This window comes from Oncorhynchus keta, chromosome 1, assembly GCF_023373465.1.
Source record: "Oncorhynchus keta strain PuntledgeMale-10-30-2019 chromosome 1, Oket_V2, whole genome shotgun sequence".
In the NCBI taxonomy this organism is placed as follows: Eukaryota; Metazoa; Chordata; class Actinopteri; order Salmoniformes; family Salmonidae; genus Oncorhynchus; species Oncorhynchus keta.
The window spans coordinates 23760791-23783183 of NC_068421.1; the positions used below are offsets into that span (position 1 = coordinate 23760791).

General features: G+C 45.3%; 1 protein-coding gene across 1 annotated transcript in view; it reads right to left on the reverse strand.

The window, feature by feature from the left end:
* Positions 1-22393, reverse strand: part of LOC118370776 (G protein-activated inward rectifier potassium channel 4-like) — a 45271-nt gene that overhangs the window by 15879 nt on the left and 6999 nt on the right. Inside the window, exons 2-3 of the mRNA XM_035755912.2 lie at positions 16008-16090; positions 6712-7585 (exon numbers count right to left, since the gene is read on the reverse strand). Of these exons, the coding sequence (XP_035611805.2) occupies positions 6712-7585; positions 16008-16070 (937 nt within the window). The 5' untranslated portion in view covers positions 16071-16090. The remainder of the gene's footprint in view (positions 1-6711; positions 7586-16007; positions 16091-22393) is intronic.

Consider the following 22393-nt stretch of genomic DNA (forward strand, 5'->3'; position numbering starts at 1 on the left):
AATGAGGGTACCTGGGGACATGCAGGGCCTGGGTTTACCTCCACATCACCCGCGGAACAGAGAAGGAGTAGTATGAGGGTGCGGCTAAAGGCTATCAAAACTGGTCGCCTAGAGCGTTGGGGGCAGAGGATAAGAGGAGCAGGTTTCTGGGCATGGTAGAATATATTCAGGGCATAATGCGCAGACAGGGGTATGGTGGGGTGCGGGTACAGCGGAGGTAAGCCCAGGCACTGGGTGATGATGAGAGAGATTGTATCTCTGGACATGCTGGTTGTAATGGGTGAGGTCACCGCATGTGTGGGGGGTGGGACAAAGGAGGTAACAGGGGTATGCAGAGTGGATCTAGGGGCTCCATTGTGAACTAAAACAATGATAACTAACCTGAACAACAGTATACAAGGCATATTGACATTTGGGAGAGACATACAGCGAGGCATACAGTAATCACAGGTGTTGAATTGGGAAAGCTAGCTAAAAACAGTAGGCGAGGCTAATCAGCTAGCACAACAAACAGCAGGTAAAATGGCGTTGACTAGGCAACTGGGCCGACAGATAAAACAAACAAGCAGAATGGAGTACCGTGATTAATGGACAGTCCAGCGTGCGTCAGCTATGTAGCCAAGAGATCAGTGTCCAGGGGGCAGCGGTGGATGGGCAGGGAAGCTGGGCTGGCGAGTGTTATCCAGGTTTAAAAAAAAAAAAAAAAAACTAACAATGACTAAATAGCTTGTAGCTAGTTAGCTGGTTAGCGTCTGGAGGTTCTTGAGTGTGTCATAAAAATAAAATAAAAATTAAAGGTGATAGCGATTCCGTATCACAGTGGGTGAGGCAGGTTTCCGGAAGGTATAAACAAAATAAAAATCAAAGAGAGATATAAAGTAAATGGGTTCAGAGTGTTTGGAATGCAGTGAGCCAGATGGTTAGCAGGCCTGTGCTAACAGTTCGTAGGCCCGGGCTAGACAAGCTAGCCGTTAGCAGGCCGAATTAGCAAGCAGGGAGATAGCGAGGGCTAGAGAGCTAACCTTTGGGGGACGTCGCGATGGGGTGAGTCTGTTTATTCCTCTTCTTGCGGTGACATCGACAGACCGGTCGTGGGCCCGGGTAATTGTAGCCCAGGAGTATGCTACAGGAGCTCTAGTGCGCTGGGTGAGCTGGAGACACAGCGTTTCAGAAAGCTCGCGGGCCTTGGCCAGCAGATGGATCTTTGGCGATGTCGCAACGAAAAAGCCTGTTGAAACCACCTCGGACGATTATGTCGGCGGACCAGTCGTGATGGATCGGCGGGGCTCCGTGTCGGCAGTAAAGGGTCCAGGCCAATTGGCAAAAGAGGTATTGTTGGGCCTCTTCGGCTAGTCGGGAGATGGGCTTAGCTCAAGGCTAACTGTAGCTTGTTTTGGGACAGAGACGTTAGCCAGGAGTAGCCACTCGGATTGCAGCTAGCTAGTTGCGATGATCCGGTGTAAAGGTTCAGAGCTTGCGGTAGGAATCCGGAGATGTGGTAGAGAAAGAGCAGTCTGATATGCTCTGGGTTGATGTCGCGCTGGTGTCCTAGTTAGCTTTGAAGACCGCTAGCAATGGCTAACTGAGTACGAGCTAGTAGCTAGTTAGCTGGCTAGCTTCTGATGGTGGTTCCGGTTCTAAAGTAAAGTATAGAAAAAGCAGATCCGTACCACATTGGGTGATGCGGGTTGCAGGAGAGTATATTCAGCTCTAGTTTGAAAGTGAGATTAAAATATGTACGAAATATATACAGAAAAAAAAACTGAAGAAAACTATATTTACACTAGACAGGACGGGACAAGACAAAACACACGTCCGATTGCTACGCCATCTTGGAACAGATGACATTGTTAATGTTGTAAATGATTATTGTAGCTGGAAATGGCTGATTTTTAATGGAATATTTACACAGGTGTACAGAGACCCATTATTCACAGAACAGCACAAACTGGCTCGAACCAGAATAGAAAGAGGAGTGGAAGACCCCAGTGCACAACTGAGCAAGAGGAAAAGTACATTAGTGTCTAGTTTGAGAAACAGACGCCCCACAAGTCCTCAACTGGCAGCTTCATTAAATAGTACCCACAAAACACCAGTCTCAGAGTTTATCTGTGTTCATTTGCCCATCTTAATCTTTTCTTTTTATTGTCCAGTCTGAGAAATGGCTTTTTCTTTGCAACTCTGCCTTGAAGGCCAGCATCCCGGAGTCACCTATTCACTGTTGAAGAAACTAGCCGCTAATGTACTTATCCTCTTGTGGTTACATGTGGTTACCTAGGTTACAGAAATAGTCTCACAGCTAAGTCTTTGCCCTTTTCTTGTTGTCTGCTTGATTTTGTCAATTACAAAACTATATTTAACAAAAGTATGTGTCTAAAAAAAAACACGATATTGTAGAGTTTCCCTCATGTCCCTTTTCATTAAGGTGCTAGCAGCCACATGAGTGAGTGCTAGCTAGCTAGCTAGCTACCTATCGGAACATCAAGCTAGCCAAGATCAACAACACAAGCAAACAGACTATACTCACAAGTAGTGAGTGGAGTTACAAACAGATTATACAGTTAAATGTCTTTAAAAAAAATATTTTCCAACTTTTTTTTCAACTTCTCTCCATTAAATTGAGGAAATCGACACCTTTTGCAGCCTGAATGGAGAATGTTTTATATACAAACCGGTCCATGGGGATACGAATGTGTAGCAGGCTGCATTCATTTCCTTTGGGGACGGTAAGATGAAACGACTCAATTATCGCCATCTGCAGGCCTTTGGGCTCAGCCATCAAGTAGTACAAAAATATAATTGTGTCATTGTAACTTTCTACTCCCTGATGAAGGCCATACTGCCGAAACATGTCAGAGTTTTAAAATATTTGTTCAAATCAAATCATAGTTTATTTGTCACGTGCGCCGAATACAACAGGTGTGTAGACCTTACAGTGAAACGCTGACTTACAAGCGCTAACCAACAGTGCAATTTTTAAGTAAAAATATAGGTATTAGGTAAACAACAGATAAGTAAAGAAATTCAAAAAATGTAAAATGACAGTGAAAATAACAGAAGCGAGGCTATATACAGGTGGTACCGGTACAGAGTCAATGTGCGGGAGCACCGGTTAGTTTGGCTAATTGAGGTAATATGTGCATGTAGGTATAGTTAAAATGACTATGCATAGATGATTAACAGAATGTAGCGGCAGCGTAAAAGAGGGGGCTGGCGGGTGGGGGGTGGTGGGACACATTGCAAATAGTCCTGGTAGCCAAAGTGCGGGGAAACCGGTTAGTTGGGCTAATTGAGGTAATATGTACATGAATGTATAGTTAAAGTAACTATGCATAGATGATAAACAGAGTAGCAGCAACGCAAAAGAGGAGTTGGGGGGACGACACATTGCAAATAGTACCTGTTCAGGAGTCTTATCCATTGAACATGCCATACAAATAAAGGCATTGTAATTACACGAAGAGTGCCTTGTTTCTCCATGTTTGCATTCATGAGGAAGAAAAAGCATGACCCTACAGAACAAAGTAAGCAAGTGACCCGTATGTATAATGCATCGTATTTAGATTAGTGCATTATAACCTGCCAGTATACGATGCGTAAGGCTTGCACGTACAGTGTTTATGAGTGAAATAATACACCACAGGAATATATTAGGACAAGCAAATAAGGAAGCCAGGACTCTACAAGTGTCTACATTCCCTGTGCTACTATGATAAATAAGCAGATTTCCTCAATCAATATTCCATACAAGGATTTCCAAGGCTATCAGGAAGCTTGCTGGGGGATCTCGTGAATTAAATTAATTAAAAGGTCTCTGGGATGCAACTTTGCCATCTGCCCCTAATTAGGCATAGGACAGGTCTTTTACAGCTTGAATTTAAATGTTGCAAGAGAAAAAAGGGAAATCTTCTTATCCTTAGACATCTGTATAAAACTGTGTTTTTGTGTTTTTGGTAACTTTCCAGAAAAGAGAAGGCGCTAATAATGCTTTGGCCAGGTCTGAAACCCCCCTGGAGTGATTGCTTTCATCATTACACCGCCTCTCCCCAAATACAGACCGCCTCTCCCCAAACACAGACCAGCATGGGCAGCTAATGTTCTTTCCTTTTTGGAACAAACATCTCAAAGAGGTCTCTCTGATGCACCAACATAGGGTAGATGTGGGCCTAAGTATTGATGTGGAAACATATGCATAACTGTAACAACTTTCTCTACCCACTGTTTTTTTGTGGTAATTTATCTTTGTAGAAAATTACAAGGATGGTCATGGCAACAAGATATAACCTATTGTCATGGATACCTCCGGAAATGTCATTACGCACACCTGGTCCCTATTCCCATTTTATTGTATAAGTGTGCCCTTTGTTCACCATTGTCCTGTCGATTATTGTTCCAATGTCCGTTGGTCGTGTGAGTACCTGTGCTGTGATGTTTTGGCTTTCGTCCGACGTGTATTGTGCAGATGATTACGGGTCTCGTCCCATGTGATAATCATTGTGCGATTGCGTATTTTTATAGTGTTTGTTTGGTCTTTGTCCCCTTGCCTGTACATGGCACGCTGTAATTTGGGTAAATAAAACATTCCTGCGCCTCCCTGCCGACCCTTTATACCAAACACACCTTTGCTCTCAAAAAGTGTTGTTTCTATTTTTTAATGGTCTTATGAAACTTATAACAGCCATATTTACCTGAGTTGGTGAATATACAGTGCCTTGCGAAAGTATTCGGCCCCCTTGAACTTTACGACCTTTTGCCACATTTCAGGCTTCAAACATAAAGATATAAAACTGTATTTTTTTGTGAAGAATCAACAACAAGTGGGACACAATCATGAAGTGGAACAACATTTATTAGATATTTCAAACTTTTTTAACAAATCAAAAACTGAAAAATTGGGCGTGCAAAATTATTCATCCCCCTTAAGTTAATACTTTGTCGCGCCACCTTTTGCTGCGATTACAGCTGTAAGTCGCTTGGGGTATGTCTCTATCAGTTTTGCACATCAAGAGACTGACATTTTTTCCCATTCCTCCTTGCAAAACAGCTCGAGCTCAGTGAGGTTGGATGGAGAGCATTTGTGAACAGCAGTTTTCAGTTCTTTCCACAGATTCTCGATTGGATTCAGGTCTGGACTTCGACTTGGCCATTCTAACACCTGGATATGTTTATTTTTGAACCATTCCATTGTAGATTTTGCTTTATGTTTTGGATCATTGTCTTGTTGGAAGACAAATCTCCGTCCCAGTCTCAGGTCTTTTGCAGACTCCATCAGGTTCTCTTCCAGAATGGTCCTGTATTTGGCTCCATCCATCTTCCCATCAATTTTAACCATCTTCCCTGTCCCTGCTGAAGAAAAGCAGGCCCAAACCATGATGCTGCCACCACCATGTTTGACAGTGGGGATGTGGTGTTCAGGGTGATGAGCTGTGTTGCTTTTACGCCAAACATAATGTTTTGCATTGTTGCCAAAAAGTTCAATTTTGGTTTCATCTGACCAGAGCACCTTCTTCCACATGTTTGGTGTGTCTCCCAGGTGGCTTGTGGCAAACTTTAAACGACACTTTTTATGGATATCTTTAAGAAATGGCTTTCTTCTTGCCACTCTTCCATAAAGGCCAGATTTGTGCAATATACGACTGATTGTTGTCCTATGGACAGAGTCTCCCACCTCAGCTGTAGATCTCTGCAGTTCATCCAAAGTGATCATGGGCCTCTTGGCTGCATCTCTGATCAGTCTTCTCCTTGTATGAGCTGAAAGTTTAGAGGGACGGCCAGGTCTTGGTAGATTTGCAGTGGTCTGATACTCCTTCCATTTCAATATTATCGCTTGCACAGTGCTCCTTGGGATGTTTAAAGCTTGGGAAATCTTTTTGTATCCAAATCCGGCTCTAAACTTCTTTACAACAGTATCTCGGACCTGCCTGGTGTGTTCCTTGTTCTTCATGATGCTCTCTGTGCTTTTAACGAACCTCTGAGACTGTCACAGTGCAGGTGCATTTATACGGAGACTTGATTACACACAGGTGGATTGTATTTATCATCATTAGTCATTTAGGTCAACATTGGATCATTTAGAGATCCTCACTGAACTTCTGGAGAGAGTTTGCTGCACTGAAAGTAAAGGGGCTGAATAATTTTGCACGCCCAATTTTTCAGTTTTTGCTTTGTTAAAAAAGTTTGAAATATCCAATAAATGTCGTTCCACTTCATGATTGTGTCCCACTTGTTGTTGATTCTTCACAAAAAAATACAGTTTTATATCTTTATGTTTGAAGCCTGAAATGTGGCAAAAGGTCGCAAAGTTCAAGGGGGCCGAATACTTTCGCAAGGCACTGTATTTATTATATGCAGATCCGTACCACATCCGTACCTCTAGAAATTGTGTTTGTATGGGTTTGAAATTGTCTGGTTTGTAGAATGAAAGATATTACATTATCAATGAATATGAAGAACCTCAATGGATTAACTGAACAGACAAGAGTTAAAATGGAATTGACCAAGGCCCAATCCAGAAACAACCCCTAGCTAGACCCTACTCCCTACGCATTTGTGTAGGTGCAAAAAGATTGGACAATTCCACCAAGCCTATCAGAAGACAAGGTGGAGCTACTACCATATTGCTTATGCCTATCTAATTATTTCAGATCTACATGAAGGGTCTATGGGCTAGTGGTCCTGCTGACCAATTAGCCTTGTTTCAAGAAGACGTACCTGTAGCTTCAACCATGCCCTCCAGGATGACCACAATCTCAAACTCCTCCTTGTCCATTTGGGCCTGGGACAGCTCCCAAAAGGGGCTCTTCTCGTTGATCTCGTGGGAGATTATGAGTGGGGACACCAGGAAGAGCCGGTCGTCTCCCGTGTCGAAACCGATGTTGATGTCCGTCTGGTTGAGAGGAATGAACTCCCCCTCCTTGGTCTGCTGTGAGCGGATCAGCTTGGCCCGGATGGAGGCCTCCACGATGTGGGAGTTGCGCAGGTCCCCGACTCTGAACATCAGACACAGCTTGTTGTCCCGCACAGAGATCACCGCCTTGTGGGAGAACATGAGCGTCTCGGCACGGTTCTTTGGCTGGGAGATCTTCACGAACATGCAGCCCACCATCATGGCATTGACGATGGAGCCCAGGATGGCCTGGATCAGCAGCAGGATGATGCCCTCAGGGCACTTCTCTGTGATGACGCGGTAGCCGTAGCCAATGGTGGTCTCCGTCTCAATGGAGAAGAGGAAGGCAGAGACGAAGCTGTTGAGGTTCTCTACGCAGGGGGTCCAGCCCTCCTCGTCGCTGTGCCACAGATCCCCTCGGATCAGGGCGATGATGTACCACAGCAGGCCGAAAAACAGCCAGTTGACCACATAGACCAAAGTGAAAATGAAGAGGCTGAATCGCCAGCGCAGGTCCACCAGGGTGGTAAACAGGTCGCTAAGGTAACGGTAGGTTTCCTGCACATTGCCGTGGTGAACGTTGCATTTGCCGTCCTTCTGGACGTAGCGTTGTCGGGGCTTCTTGATGGGGTCGGCGATGAGGTGGGTGCGCTCAGTGGAGATTTGGGCCTCCCGCATGTGTTTGGGAAGCTTTTTCACCTGGAGAGACAGAGAGGAATAGAGACAGTTCTGCTGAGATGTTGGTCACATTATCATTGTCTTCAAAAGTTCATGTGTGTAGCCAGGAGTGACCTGTTCAGGAAACACTCTGTGCTCTCATTACAGTCTATTGCTAGAGGCCATTGTTTTCCTGGTCAGGTCAAAAGGTCAACAAAAATGTATGCCTCTATTCATGTGCAATGTCCTCATATTACCCTTGTTACGACAATGTGTGAAATGTCCTCATTTTACCCTTCTTGTTACAATAAGTGACATTTCCTCACATTACCCTGTTGCTAAAATGTGTGAAATGTCCTCATATTACCCTTGCTGCTACAATGTGTGCATTATATTATGAGAAAATACACATTCGAAAGCTTTTAAGTAATTTCTTTGCATTCATCCTCAACCACCTTCAACTGCTACCCTCGTTGACGACAAATAAACTGTAAGTCAATGCTACAGATACAGTTGAAGTCTGAAGTTTACATACACCTTAGCCAAATACATTTAAACTCAGTTTTTCACAATTTCTGATATTTAATCCTTGTAAAAAAAAATCCCTGTTTTAGGTCAGTTAGGATCACCACTTTATTTTAAGAATGTGAAATGTCGCAATAATAGTAGAGAGAATGATTTATTTCAGCTTTTATTTCTTTCATCACATTCCCAGTGGGTCAGAAGTTTACATACACTCAATTATTATAAGGTAGTATCGCCTTTAAATTGTTTAACTTCGGCAAAACCTTTCAGGTAGCCTTCTACAAGCTTCCCACAATAAGTTGGGTGAATTTTGGCCCATTCCTCCTGACAGAGCTGGTGTAACTGAGTCAGGATTGTAGGCCTCCTTGCTTGCACATACTTTTTTATTCTGCCCACACATTTTCAATAGGATTGAGGTCAGGGCTTTGTGATGGCCACTCCAATACCTTGACTTTGTTGTCCTTAAGCCATTTTGCCACAACTTTGGAAGTATGCTTAGGGTCATTGTCCATTTGGAAGACCCCTTTTGTGACCAAGCTTTAACTTCCTGACTGATGTCTTGAGATGTTGCTTCAATATATCCACATAGTTTTCCTGCCTCATGATTCCATATAATTTGTGCACCCGTCTCTCTTGCAGCAAAGCACCCCCACAACATGATGCTCCCACCCCCGTCCTTCACGATTGAGATTTTGTTCTTCGGCTTACAAGCCTCCCTCTTTTTCCTCCAAACGTAACGATGGTCATTATGGCCAAACAGTTCTATTTTTGTATCATCAGACAAGAGGACATTTCTCAAAGTACAATCTTTGTCCCCATGTGCAGTTGCAAACCATAGTCTGGCTTTTTTTTATGGCGGATTTGGAGCAGTGGCTTCTTCCTTGCTGAGCGGCCTTTCAGGTTATATCGACATAGGACTCATTTTACTGTGGATATAGATATTTTTGTACCTGTTTCCTCCAGCATCATCACAAGGTCCTTTGCTGATGTTCTGGGATTGATTTGCACTTTTCGAACCAAAGTACGTTCATCTCTAGGAGACAGAATGCGTCTCCTTCCTGAGCGGCATGATGGCTGTGTGGTCCCATGGTGTTTATACTTGCGTACTATTGTTTGTACAGATGAACGTGGTACCTTCAGGCATTTGGAAATTGCTAAAAAGGATGAACCAGACTAGTGGAGGTCTACATTTGTTTTTTTGAGTGCTTGAGTGATTGTAGCTGCACTGCTCCCATAACATTGTGTGAGAGAGTGTCTCTCCAAGCACATGGTGCGTCATGACTGTGGGAGGAAGAAGGAAGGGGAAAAAGGGAAGAAAAGGAGAGAGAGAACATAGGGGTACAGGGCCTTTCTTCCTCACTGCTGGCCCAGCTCCAGCCAGGCGATCTGGCTCCATAGCTGTGCCTCCCCTGTCCCTCGTGTCCCCCTATGGGACACTGGCAGGTCTGGATAGGAACATAGGAACACCCCACTGTCCCGTCTCTCTCAGCTCCTACTCTATCCCCCAGCACACACAGGCCAAGGGTACATTGGCACTCTGTATCCTGATCGTTGGAGACGACGAGCTCAGTTGTTAATTGAAATGTGGTATTGCCGTAGTGGTGTTGCCCCTCCTGTGAAAATCAGAGTGTTAATACTCAAAATCAGGGTGTTAATCACCTGTGTTCACTGCTCACCCTCTCCCCAGAGTGGTGTGACATCCGAAACTGCCACACTACTCTTCTTTTTTTACAACCTGTATTGAGTATTATTCAGCACCAGATCCAAAACTGAAATAATGGCCTCCGATTGAAGGAATTCAAATTAAAGACACAACCTTCAAAATACGTGCTATAGTCCTGCAAATGATTTAAATAAAGATCTGAATAGGCAGGTTTCCTTTGACCCAGGTTTATTCGACAAAAGCAATGCTCAAAATAAATCTTTGCAATGTGTAGTGGAAGCAGAAGATATTGGGGAAATTTTGTTTAATAAATGATCCATTAATTTATCCATTCAATGGATGGATTTTTCTTTTGTCAAAGTTTATTTATCGAGACAAATTATGATGGAAACCGTGTTTTTTCAAATAAATTATGATTGACGAATACACAGGGCACGTGATATCAACACATAACTATGAAGCTCCACTCCACATTTATTTTAAATGCCTACCTCCTGCTAAATCTTTTGTTCAGCTATAAAAAATAATGTTTGTTTGCAGGATCCTTGTCCTGACTTTCAACAATGGCTGATTTGCTTCGACTTGCTTTCTGATTTGCTGGACGCAAGTTTCCCCATCCAGTTATGTCAGATCTACAGGAGTATAAGTTTCACCATGGCCTGGGCTGTGACAATACATTGACACGAGAATTATTACAATATGGCAAATATGTGTAAATTCCTGGATTCTATCCATGCTGGCTTTTGCGGCCTACCTGAGACATGAAACAGATAGGTGGGAGGGCTACCTGAGACATGAAGCAGATAGGTGGGAGGGCTACCTGAGACATGAAGCAGATAGGTGGGAGGGCTACCTGAGACATGAAACAGATGGGAGGGAGGGCTACCTGAGACATGAAGCAGATAGGTGGGAGGGCTACCTGAGACATGAAACAGATGGGAGGGAGGGCTACCTGAGACATGAAACAGATGGGAGGGAGGGCTACCTGAGACATGAAGCAGATAGGTGGGAGGGCTACCTGAGACATGAAACAGATGGGAGGGAGGGCTACCTGAGACATGAAACAGATAGGTGGGAGGGCTACCTGAGACATGAAACAGATGGGAGGGAGGGCTACCTGAGACATGAAGCAGATAGGTGGGAGGGCTACCTGAGACATGAAACAGATGGGAGGGAGGGCTACCTGAGACATGAAGCAGATAGGTGGGAGGGCTACCTGAGACATGAAATAGATGGGAGGGAGGGCTACCTGAGACATGAAGCAGATAGGTGGGAGGGCTACCTGAGACATGAAACAGATGGGAGGGAGGGCTACCTGAGACATGAAGCAGATAGGAGGGAGGGCTACCTGAGACATGGAACAGATAGGAGGGAGGGCTACCTGAGACATGGAACAGATAGGTGGGAGGGCTACCTGAGACATGAAACAGATAGGTGGGAGGGCAACCTGAGACATGAAACAGATAGGTGGGAGGGCTACCTGAGACATGAAGCAGATAGGTGGGAGGGCTACCTGAGACATGAAGCAGATAGGTGGGAGGGCTACCTGAGACATGAAGCAGATAGGTGGGAGGGCTACCTGAGACATGAAACAGATAGGTGGGAGGGCTACCTGAGACATGGAACAGATAGGAGGGAGGGCTACCTGAGACATGAAGCAGATAGGTGGGAGGGCTACCTGAGACATGAAGCAGATAGGTGGGAGGGCTACCTGAGACATGAAACAGATAGGAGGGAGGGCTACCTGAGACATGAAACAGATAGGAGGGAGGGCTACCTGAGACATGAAGCAGATAGGAGGGAGGGCTCCCTGAGACATGAAGCAGTTAGGTGGGAGGGCTCCCTGAGACATGAAGCAGTTAGGTGGGAGGGCTACCTGAGACATGAAACAGATAGGAGGGAGGGCTACCTGAGACATGGAACAGATAGGAGGGAGGGCTACCTGAGACATGGAACAGATAGGTGGGAGGGCTACCTGAGACATGAAACAGATAGGTGGGAGGGCAACCTGAGACATGAAACAGATAGGTGGGAGGGCTACCTGAGACATGAACAGATAGGTGGGAGGGCTACCTGAGACATGAAGCAGATAGGTGGGAGGGCAACCTGAGACATGAAACAGATGGGAGGGAGGGCTACCTGAGACATGAAGCAGATAGGTGGGAGGGCTACCTGAGACATGAAACAGATAATAATAATAATAATAATATATGCCATTTAGCAGACGCTTTTATCCAAAGCGACTTACAGTCATGTGTGCATACATTCTACGTATGGGTGGTCCCGGGAATCGAACCCACTACCCTGGCGTTACAAGCGCCATGCTCTACCAACTGAGCTACAGAAGGACCACAGATAGGAGGGAGGGCTACCTGAGACATGAAGCAGATAGGTGGGAGGGCTACCTGAGACATGAAGCAGATAGGTGGGAGGGCTACCTGAGACATGAAACAGATAGGTGGGAGGGCTACCTGAGACATGAAACAGATAGGAGGGAGGGCTACCTGAGACATGAAACAGATAGGTGGGAGGGCTACCTGAGAGATGAAACAGATAGGAGGGAGGGCTACCTGAGACATGAAACAGATAGGTGGGGGGGCTACCTGAGACATGAAACAGATAGGTGGGGGGGCTACCTGAGACATGAAACAGATAGGTGGGAGGGCTACCTGAGACATGAAACAGATGGGAGGGAGGGCTACCTGAGACATGAAGCAGATAGGTGGGAGGGCTACCTGAGACATGAAGCAGATAGGTGGGAGGGCTACCTGAGACATGAAGCAGATAGGTGGGAGGGCTACCTGAGACATGAAACAGATAGGTGGGAGGGCTACCTGAGACATGAAACAGATAGGTGGGAGGGCAACCTGAGACATGAAACAGATAGGAGGGAGGACTACCTGAGACATGAAACAGATGGGAGGGAGGGCTACCTGAGACATGAAACAGATAGGAGGGAGGGCTACCTGAGACATGAAACAGATAGGTGGGAGGGCTACCTGAGACATGAAACAGATAGGAGGGAGGGCTACCTGAGACATGAAACAGATAGGAGGGAGGGCTACCTGAGACATGAAACAGATAGGTGGGAGGGCTACCTGAGACATGAAACAGATAGGAGGGAGGGCTACCTGAGACATGAAACAGATAGGAGGGAGGGCTACCTGAGACATGAAACAGATGGGAGGGAGGGCTACCTGAGACATGAAGCAGATAGGTGGGAGGGCTACCTGAGACATGAAGCAGATAGGAGGGAGGGCTACCTGAGACATGAAACAGATAGGAGGGAGGGCTACCTGAGACATGAAGCAGATAGGTGGGAGGGCTACCTGAGACATGAAGCAGATAGGAGGGAGGGCTACCTGAGACATGAAACAGATAGGAGGGAGGGCTACCTGAGACATGAAACAGATAGGTGGGAGGGCTACCTGAGACATGAAAAAGATAGGAGGGAGGGCTACCTGAGACATGAAACAGATGGGAGGGAGGGCTACCTGAGACATGAAGCAGATAGGTGGGAGGGCTACCTGAGACATGAAACAGATAGGTGGGAGGGCTACCTGAGACATGAAACAGATAGGAGGGAGGGCTACCTGAGACATGAAGCAGGTGGGAGGGAGGGCTACCTGAGACATGAAACAGATAGGAGGGAGGGCTACCTGAGACATGAAACAGATAGGAGGGAGGGCTACCTGAGACATGAAACAGATAGGAGGGAGGGCTACCTGAGACATGAAGCAGATAGGTGGGAGGGCTACCTGAGACATGAAGCAGATAGGAGGGAGGGCTACCTGAGTCATGAAACAGATAGGAGGGAGGGCTACCTGAGACATGAAGCAGATAGGAGGGAGGGCTACCTGAGACATGAAGCAGGTGGGAGGGAGGGCTACCTGAGACATGAAACAGATAGGAGGGAGGGCTACCTGAGACATGAAACAGATTGGAGGGAGGGCTACCTGAGACATGAAACAGATAGGAGGGAGGGCTACCTGAGACATGAAGCAGATAGGAGGGAGGGCTACCTGAGACATGAAGCAGATAGGAGGGAGGGCTACCTGAGACATGAAACAGATAGGAGGGAGGGCTACCTGAGACATGAAGCAGATAGGAGGGAGGGCTACCTGAGACATGAAGCAGATAGGAGGGAGGGCTACCTGAGACATGAAGCAGATAGGAGGGAGGGCTACCTGAGACATGAAGCAGATAGGAGGGAGGGCTACCTGAGACATGAAGCACATAGGAGGGAGGGCTACCTGAGACATGAAGCAGATAGGTGGGAGGGCTATCTGAGACATGAAGCAGATAGGAGGGAGGGCTACCTGAGACATGAAACAGATAGGTGGGAGGGCTACCTGAGACATGAAGCAGATAGGTGGGAGGGCTACCTGAGACATGAAACAGATAGGTGGGAGGGCTACCTGAGACATGAAACAGATAGGAGGGAGGGCTACCTGAGACATGAAACAGATGGGAGGGAGGGCTACCTGAGACATGAAGCAGATAGGTGGGAGGGCTACCTGAGACATGAAGCAGATAGGAGGGAGGGCTACCTGAGACATGAAGCAGATAGGAGGGAGGGCTACCTGAGACATGAAACAGATAGGTGGGAGGGCTACCTGAGACATGAAACAGATAGGAGGGAGGGCTACCTGAGACATGAAACAGATTGGAGGGAGGGCTACCTGAGACATGAAGCAGATAGGTGGGAGGGCTACCTGAGACATGAAACAGATAGGAGGGAGGGCTACCTGAGACATGAAACAGATGGGAGGGAGGGCTACCTGAGACATGAAACAGATAGGAGGGAGGGCTACCTGAGACATGAAACAGATGGGAGGGAGGGCTACCTGAGACATGAAGCAGATAGGTGGGAGGGCTACCTGAGACATGAAACAGATAGGAGGGAGGGCTACCTGAGACATGAAGCAGATAGGAGGGAGGGCTACCTGAGACATGAAACAGATAGGAGGGAGGGCATACAGCCTGTCACCAATTTATTCATCCACAATTTGCCTACTTGGGTAATGTAAACACATCAACCACTTAATTTGTATTCAACACAGTTGTTTTTTTCTTAGGTGTGACATCATTTCGGCCAGCTGTTTTTATAAACACAAGATAGCAGGCAATTGTTGAATCTGTTTTCTATAAAAATGTTCTAAATGTTGACCAACAAAATGACTGGACAAGTTAATGGAAACATGGCTACTGTTTGAACTTCTAGCTAGGGTCTCTTCATTGTAGTTCTATGTACACACACATTAGGAGAGTATTCCATGCATCAGATGTTGCTTTATTTCTGTACATATTGATCTTTCTCTACGGTAATTAGAGGTTTGACAGTGAAGTGAAAGACAACACCCATTGACAATTACAGAAATTAGTCACTCAATGACATTGGGATCTTTGACCTGTGTTTGGGAGAACGCATGGGTCACTTCAACATGTATTTCCTTGGGAGAAGGTAGCTTTTAGATCCCCTCCGACAACAAGATCAGTTTATGGTTCCTCTAGGACTTTAATTGTACAGATGTGGGATCTTAATTTGAAACAGTTTGCTCTAGCAGGAAAATAATCCTGCAGCAACAGGAAGTGTGAATTATTATGTGGATTAGAATGGACATTTTTAAACCTTCAACACACTACAGGTTTTAAATGTCCTGCATTGCAAGTTCTCCTGACAATGGACCTTTTTGTTTCCTTTTTGAGTGTTGAAGAAATGTCTAATTGAGTGACTGATGAAGCCATCACAGACAGTGCTACAGTAGTTCAGCGAGCCCACGTTTGGCCATCCCAGAGTCAATGATGTCCGCAGTGCTGACACTTCATGAACAAATTCAGTAGCAATTGCTGTGTGCTGATATTTTTCCACAGTTGGTTTGCCTCACCACACTCGGTTAGGAAGAATAAATGAAATCGTTTCTGGAATGAAGACAAATAACCTGGACTATTTCACCATCCATTATCAGGACGTGTGAGTCGTTTTCTCACAATCTCTCCATGGTAGTGGGATGAACCATCCATCCTCTTCTGCAGAGACAGACAGGCACACACACATGATCACCCTTCTTATAGGAAACTCATGATCCACAATGGTTCCCTCTCGTCCCCTTATATTTTCCCTTAGACCGGACACTTCCATCTTTCACGCCACCTCTTTCTTTCCCTCTTCCTTGCTCTGCCCCCCCCCCCCCTCTCTCTACCACCCAGCAGTGTTACACAGGACAATTGGGGGAGGGAGAGGGCTGTATGTGCGTATGGAAAACATGTTCTTACCGCTGTGGGTGTGACTCCTATCTCCATGTCGTGGTCCATGTGGACTTGAGAATCTCCTGCCATCCTCAGGTGGAGCTCACCACCTGTGGGGAGAGAGGGGGGTGGAGGTTCAACAAACTGTGAATCTCCACTACACTATCTCCATTCAGCATTTCACTTTCATTCATGTTCAGAATTATGCATCAATCAACTCTCAACAATGGATGATTTTTCACAAAACATCCCTTAAGATCACTCCGGAACAATCTGGGATCAGGAAAATTCTGCGTAGTCAATACTACATTGAGTGATAACCCCGCAATAAATAGGTTTCTACACATATCATGTCAATCACTTTCATGACATCAATACTACTATGCCAGTCATCTGTTTGAATAGAAGCTACTAATAACAGCGAGCCTGAATCTTAACAATGCTTGCTCAGGTCTCCATTTTCATGTTAAATCTAGGCTAAAACACTATGTTCCAACAACCATACTAGCATGCCAATAAGAATACTTAGCCAGTATATTAATGAATTCATTACTCCATGCTACAGTAGGTGACATGTGAGGACAGTGAAGTCAGTAGTGAGGACATTAGAACAGATTCTCAGTTCATCATAATAAGACAGACCTTTCTCATCAACACAGAATGCTAATGTGTGGATTATCTCTAAACTCACATGGGAAATAGGACTCTGTTCAAAATGTGCATCACTCTTTTAGCTCATTTGTAATCTCTGAGTGAAGCAGTCTCAGCTGTCTGTAGCTACCGTGTTCAACCTTTGTTATCCCCCCGAGGAGGAGTGGAGGAGAACACATCAGTGCCAGTACGCTGCCTGGGCTGAACACCAACCCAACTGTTAAAAGCCCTGATGCTGCACGGACACGCTGACCATTACTTGAATCACAACGATCACCAGCCTGGACCTTTCACATTCTGTCCACAGCACATTTTAAAGCCTTAATTTCTTTGTTTAAACTTCCCATGTGACTACAATAATAGCTCTTTGGCTTTTTCAAATAAAGTAACACGATGAAAGGTGATTTGATGTAGTTTCGAAGACTTCTTTCGAACACTAAATGTGGTTTCTTTGTTGCTATTTTAGGTATGTTGGTGTAATACAGTGATCTAGTGACAGACTGCAGTATCTGTGATCTGATTTTAAAGTGCTGGAAATTTTATTTTTAAACATCAATTACAATGACTCAAACCGACAGAGGGAAAAAAAGAAAAAATAATATTTTGGCAAAAGGATGAAATAACAGATACAGGAAGTCAGAACTACAGATATGAGAGGCGGAGAGGGCACATCGATAGGGACTAATTTTAGCAGCAATTTCATAACACCTTTTCAGTTATATAAAGGCATAATAATTGATAGGGTCACTGGTGTTTGAAAATAAACCAATAGAGTGACAGAGAGTATGAACTGTGTGTTCCATAATCACCAATCAGAAGAGGTGTGGACTCGAGTCGCATGACTCGGACTCAAATCTGCATCGAGTCACAAATTTGATGACTTGAGACTCGATTTGATAGAAAAAAATATAACTTGATATTTGACTTGGACTTGGAGCCTCAAGACTCGGGACCCGACTTTGACTTGAGACTATGGACTTGAAATTATCTGGCCACGTTTTGTCACTCATTTTGTGGCACAGAGTCTCCATGGATTACTCTCCACACAGTCAGAGACTGTAGCCACAGCATTCAGTTGCAAATTAAAAAAAACTGCAACAGTTTGGCTAGTGAAATGCATGCTCGGCCCTCTGATTGGACCAGAAAACTGTCAATCAACACAGGTCGGGTGAGAGCGCAATGGTTCTCAAAGTGTGAGGGGGGTTGTGGGGTTGCGAGTGTGGACACCTGCTCCTTGAACATCTCATTCCAAAATCATGATCATTAATATGTAGTTGGTCCCCGCTTTGCTGCTATAAAAGCCTTCACTCTTCTGGGAAGGCTTTCTACTAGATGTTGGAACATTGCTGCAGTGACTTGCTTTCATTCAACCGCAAGAGCATTACTGAGGACGGGCACTGATGTTGGGCGATTAGGCCTGGCTCGCAGTCGGCGTTCCAATTCATCCCAAAGGTGTTCGATGGAGTTTTGGTCAGAGGTCTGTGCAGGACAGTCAAGTTCTTCCACACCGATCTCGACAAACCATTTCTGTATGGACCTTGCTTTGTGCATGGGGGCATTGTCATGCTGAAACAGGAAAGGGCCTTCCCCAAACTATTGGCAACATTTGGAAGCACAGAATCGTTGAGAATGTCATTGTATGCTGTAGAATTAAGATTTCCCTTCGCTGGGACTGAGGGGCCTAGCCCAAACCATGAAAAACAGTCCCAGACCATTATTCATCCTCCACCAAACTTTACAGTTGGCACTATCCATTGGGGCAGGTAGTGTTCTCCTGGCATCCGCCAAACCCAGATTCGTCCGTCAGACTGCCAGATGGTGAAGCGTGATGAATCACTCCAGAGAACGTGTTTCCACTGCTCCAGAGACCAGTGGCGGAGAGCATTACACCACTCCAGCTGACGCTTGGCATTGTGCATGGTGATCTTGAGCTTGTGTGCGGCTACTCGACCATGAAACCCATTTCATATATATATACAAAGGTATGTGGACAATTTTTTGCCATTTTAGCATTGACATGAAATCAGTCAAAACACCCCAAAACAAGAGATGGCATCAATAACAAGCTGAAACTAGCTGAAACGAGTCACTTACGATTCCCCACATGGCAGTTTCTTGTCATTGTTGGTAGTTATCTGGCCATCCAGAATCACAACTCACGGACTTCTGCCCCATTGAAGTGTGCACATTGTTTTTGTGACATTGTCAGCTAATCCATCAATAAAATACAATTTAGAAATGTACTACTGAATCATCTATGCCGGAACAATAGGCTACCTGGCGATTTGATTGATAATTTACATATTTCAGATAGCTTTAAGGATAGCTGTAATATATCACTGCCTTCAATATTATGGGATGAATATTGAACATATTCTGGTGAATTAAATACAGTATTTTTGTGTTTCCCAATTGGCAAGGAGTATTCTGGAGAAGGGCAGACCTTGAAAGGGATCGTTTTTGGTGTAGACAGACAATGCTTTCCATTCGATCCTGCAACCTCCACTGCATACAGGTAGGTTGGCCGTATGATTCTGCTTGCTCTGGCCTCCAGAGAAGTGACATGATATGCCTTCTTGATATTGGCTATTAAGATGAATGACTTTTAGCTCAAAATGCAGGTGTAAAACATGTACGTGTGTGCACGGGGGGGTCACAAGCTTTTAACCACTGCTTTTTGGGGGTCAAGGGTCAAACATTTTGAGAGCCATTGAGCTAGCGAACAGATTGCTGATTTGCTATACAGCTATAGGATCGGGTGCAGCGCAAACATCACATTTTTTGGAGAGGATTGCCATAAATAAATATGCAGCTCCAAAAATTGTTTGGTGATATTCACTGTTTACTTTGCAAGCTCACCAGCAATGGGCCATCAAGCAACAATTACTAGCGTACGCCTACTGGTCTTTTGGTGTGTCAAACATTTCTTGAAATTGATCATAAGCTTGATCATAAGCTTGCATTTGGAATTTTTACATAATCAAAATATGTTTTAGACAGAATTATGAAAAAAGCTATCTGGTAGTCTCAATAATTAGACAAAGATGTGTAGTTGAACAACTCATTGCATGTACAGCTTTTTCTTTACATGACTAAACAATTTGCTCCAATGTATGATTGGACTTGACTCGAGACTCCACCCATTATTATTTTATTTTACCAGGCAAGTTAGTTAAGAACAAATTCTTATTATCGATGACAGCCGAGGAACAGTGGGTTAACTGCCTTGTTAACTGCCTTGCAGAACGATAGATTTTTACCAGCTCGGGGATCTTGCAACCTTTTTTGATATTGCAACCTTTCGGTTACAGCGCTCTAACCACTAGGCTACCTGCAGCCCCATTCTACTTGGGACTCAACTTGAGACTCGGACCTTGTGACTTGAGACTTGCTTGTGACCAAAATAATAGTGACTTGATCCCACCTCTGCCAATCAGAGAACAATCACCAGATTGCTTCTACAACACTATCTGATTAGTCTCTGTCATCCTGCTCTGACATGGATCTGTTTTGATCAGTGAGATGTAAGGCAAGGCATCATGGAGAGAAATTGCAAAGCAGGGTGGAGGAATGAGGGCTCACGTCACACAGGAGATCCACGCAGGAATACAGTGTTGACATTGACGGGTTTAAAGCAAAGGGCAGAGTGACGTGACAGGCATCTGAGATGTAGAAAGACAGACAGACAGAGGAATACAAGACACACAAAGCCCCAGAAGAACCCTGGGTGAATGCATTATAGTGTCACCAGGTCCTGCTTTCCAAGTCAGTTTAGGCTTTCATGCATTAAACATCTCCCCAGTGACTGGTGAACCCAGGACCTGTGTGCATACTCTGCCTGCGTTTGATTGTCGCTTTGCTCTCGCTGCAGACTCACCAGCGGTTGTGCGAACACAGATTCCAGCTCAGTGTTTTATCTTTAAGAGGGTAACAAGCGTTTATCTTGTTACTTGAAGAGCGACAGGATGCTTTGGGTAAATTGTGTTTAGGCTCTGATAGTGTGAGCGCTCATCTGTCGTGTTTAGAGGCAGGGTGACAGTGGCAGAGAAGTAAACCTGCCCCCCCTCTCTCTATCTTTCTCTGTCTCTCACTACAGCAGCTGTGTCAGGCTTCTGTAGTGTTTCCACCTGTATACTTTCACATTATGTGTGTTGAGGACAGTCCAAGTCTTTGTTTGAGTTACACAAAAAGCTATTGTAAGGTTTAATTATCTTAATTAAAGGCACTTCTAAAATGTATTTGACATCAGCCCTCAGTGCAGTTTGGAAAGGTGAGGGCTAGCCATGAGGAGCCAGGTGGCCAGGCCAGGATGGGGCTTGTATCAATACTAATTACTGCTCCAATAACACGGCCGTCGCCCAGCAGAGTTAAACCGGCCTCTGGAGGACCGTAGTACAGAGGCCTTAGATTACCTCCTAATCATTACTCTGCCTGAGAAGACAAAGAACTTCATCAACAAGATAACTGAGTTTGGATCACTTTATTTTCTCGATTAGCTTACATTTTCTCATAATTTGAAGGTAATCAAAGCTCTTTAAAAGAGCAAGTTTAGGGAGTCTGGGAAACAAACACATTTTCTGCCTAAAAATATCCATGAGACGTGCATGTTTTGAAAATTGTTTCAAGATAGATCTGTGAACAAGCTACAGTATACCACGGTACTGTCCATTCATCAGAGAATGATGAGTGCAGTGAGAAACTGCTAATTCTGCAGTAAACCTTCAGTTTACAATACAAATTCTGCTATGAGAGAGGGCAATCATCCATATATTTCCGAGGTCATACAGAATCTTCACGTTTTCCACTGAAAGGCAATCCTGAGGAGACATCAAAACAGAGCACAGATCTGGCAGAGGAGAGGAGAGAGAGAGCTGAGTCTTAAACAGTATCTGCACTGGGAGGATCTGCACAATCAGTGCAGAAGATAGATATCTCCTCTAGTGGAATAATTTGCTCCCATGTCTCTTTCATCTCTGTAGCCCAGCATTGGGAGCGTACCGGAACTTTCTCTCAGCAGCGTCATGGTTACCAGGTTCTCATGCGTGCGTTCGTCTCAGGCTAAGACAAGTGGCCCACAGTGCAGCGCTTCGTCCCTATCTCTATGACACTTTGAGGTCGGTCAGGGCAAATGACTAAAAACGTCTCCAAAGCCTGCGGATGCCAGCCAGCTTGGCTCCAGGCCCAGACTGACTTTTCGCCTCCCCATGGCTGATAGACGGCCTTGAGAATATACAGTACATCTCTCACGGATCACCTTCTCCAGAGCAATAGACACTGCCTCAGCTAGATGTCCTGCCCACACTGGAGACTATTAGTCTAATGAATTGACAAAAGACAAATAAAACACCACACAGCCTCAGCCAGGAATAGCTGTTGCAAGTTGAGTCTCTGCTGCTTGCTCCAATCTCGTCCTCTCGCGCCCCTGCGCCAAGGGTACGTGTATTTATAAAAGTGATGCCCCAGACTCCCCAACACTGTTGAGTGATGCTGGACGGACTGAGCACCGGGCCAAGCCAAAAACACCCACTCTACTGGACCAGAGCAGTCCTACAGGAATGAATGTGGCGGGGGATGGGGGTTAAAGAGAGGAAAGGAGCACCGGGCCAAGCCAAAAACACCCACTCTACTGGACCAGAGCAGTCCTACAGGAATGAATGTGGCGGGGGATGGGGGTTAAAGAGAGGAAAGGAGCACCAACACCCTGCAACACCCTGTCCCGCTTTTATCAGGTGGCTCGTCAGCCTCTTGTCATGATTTACAGC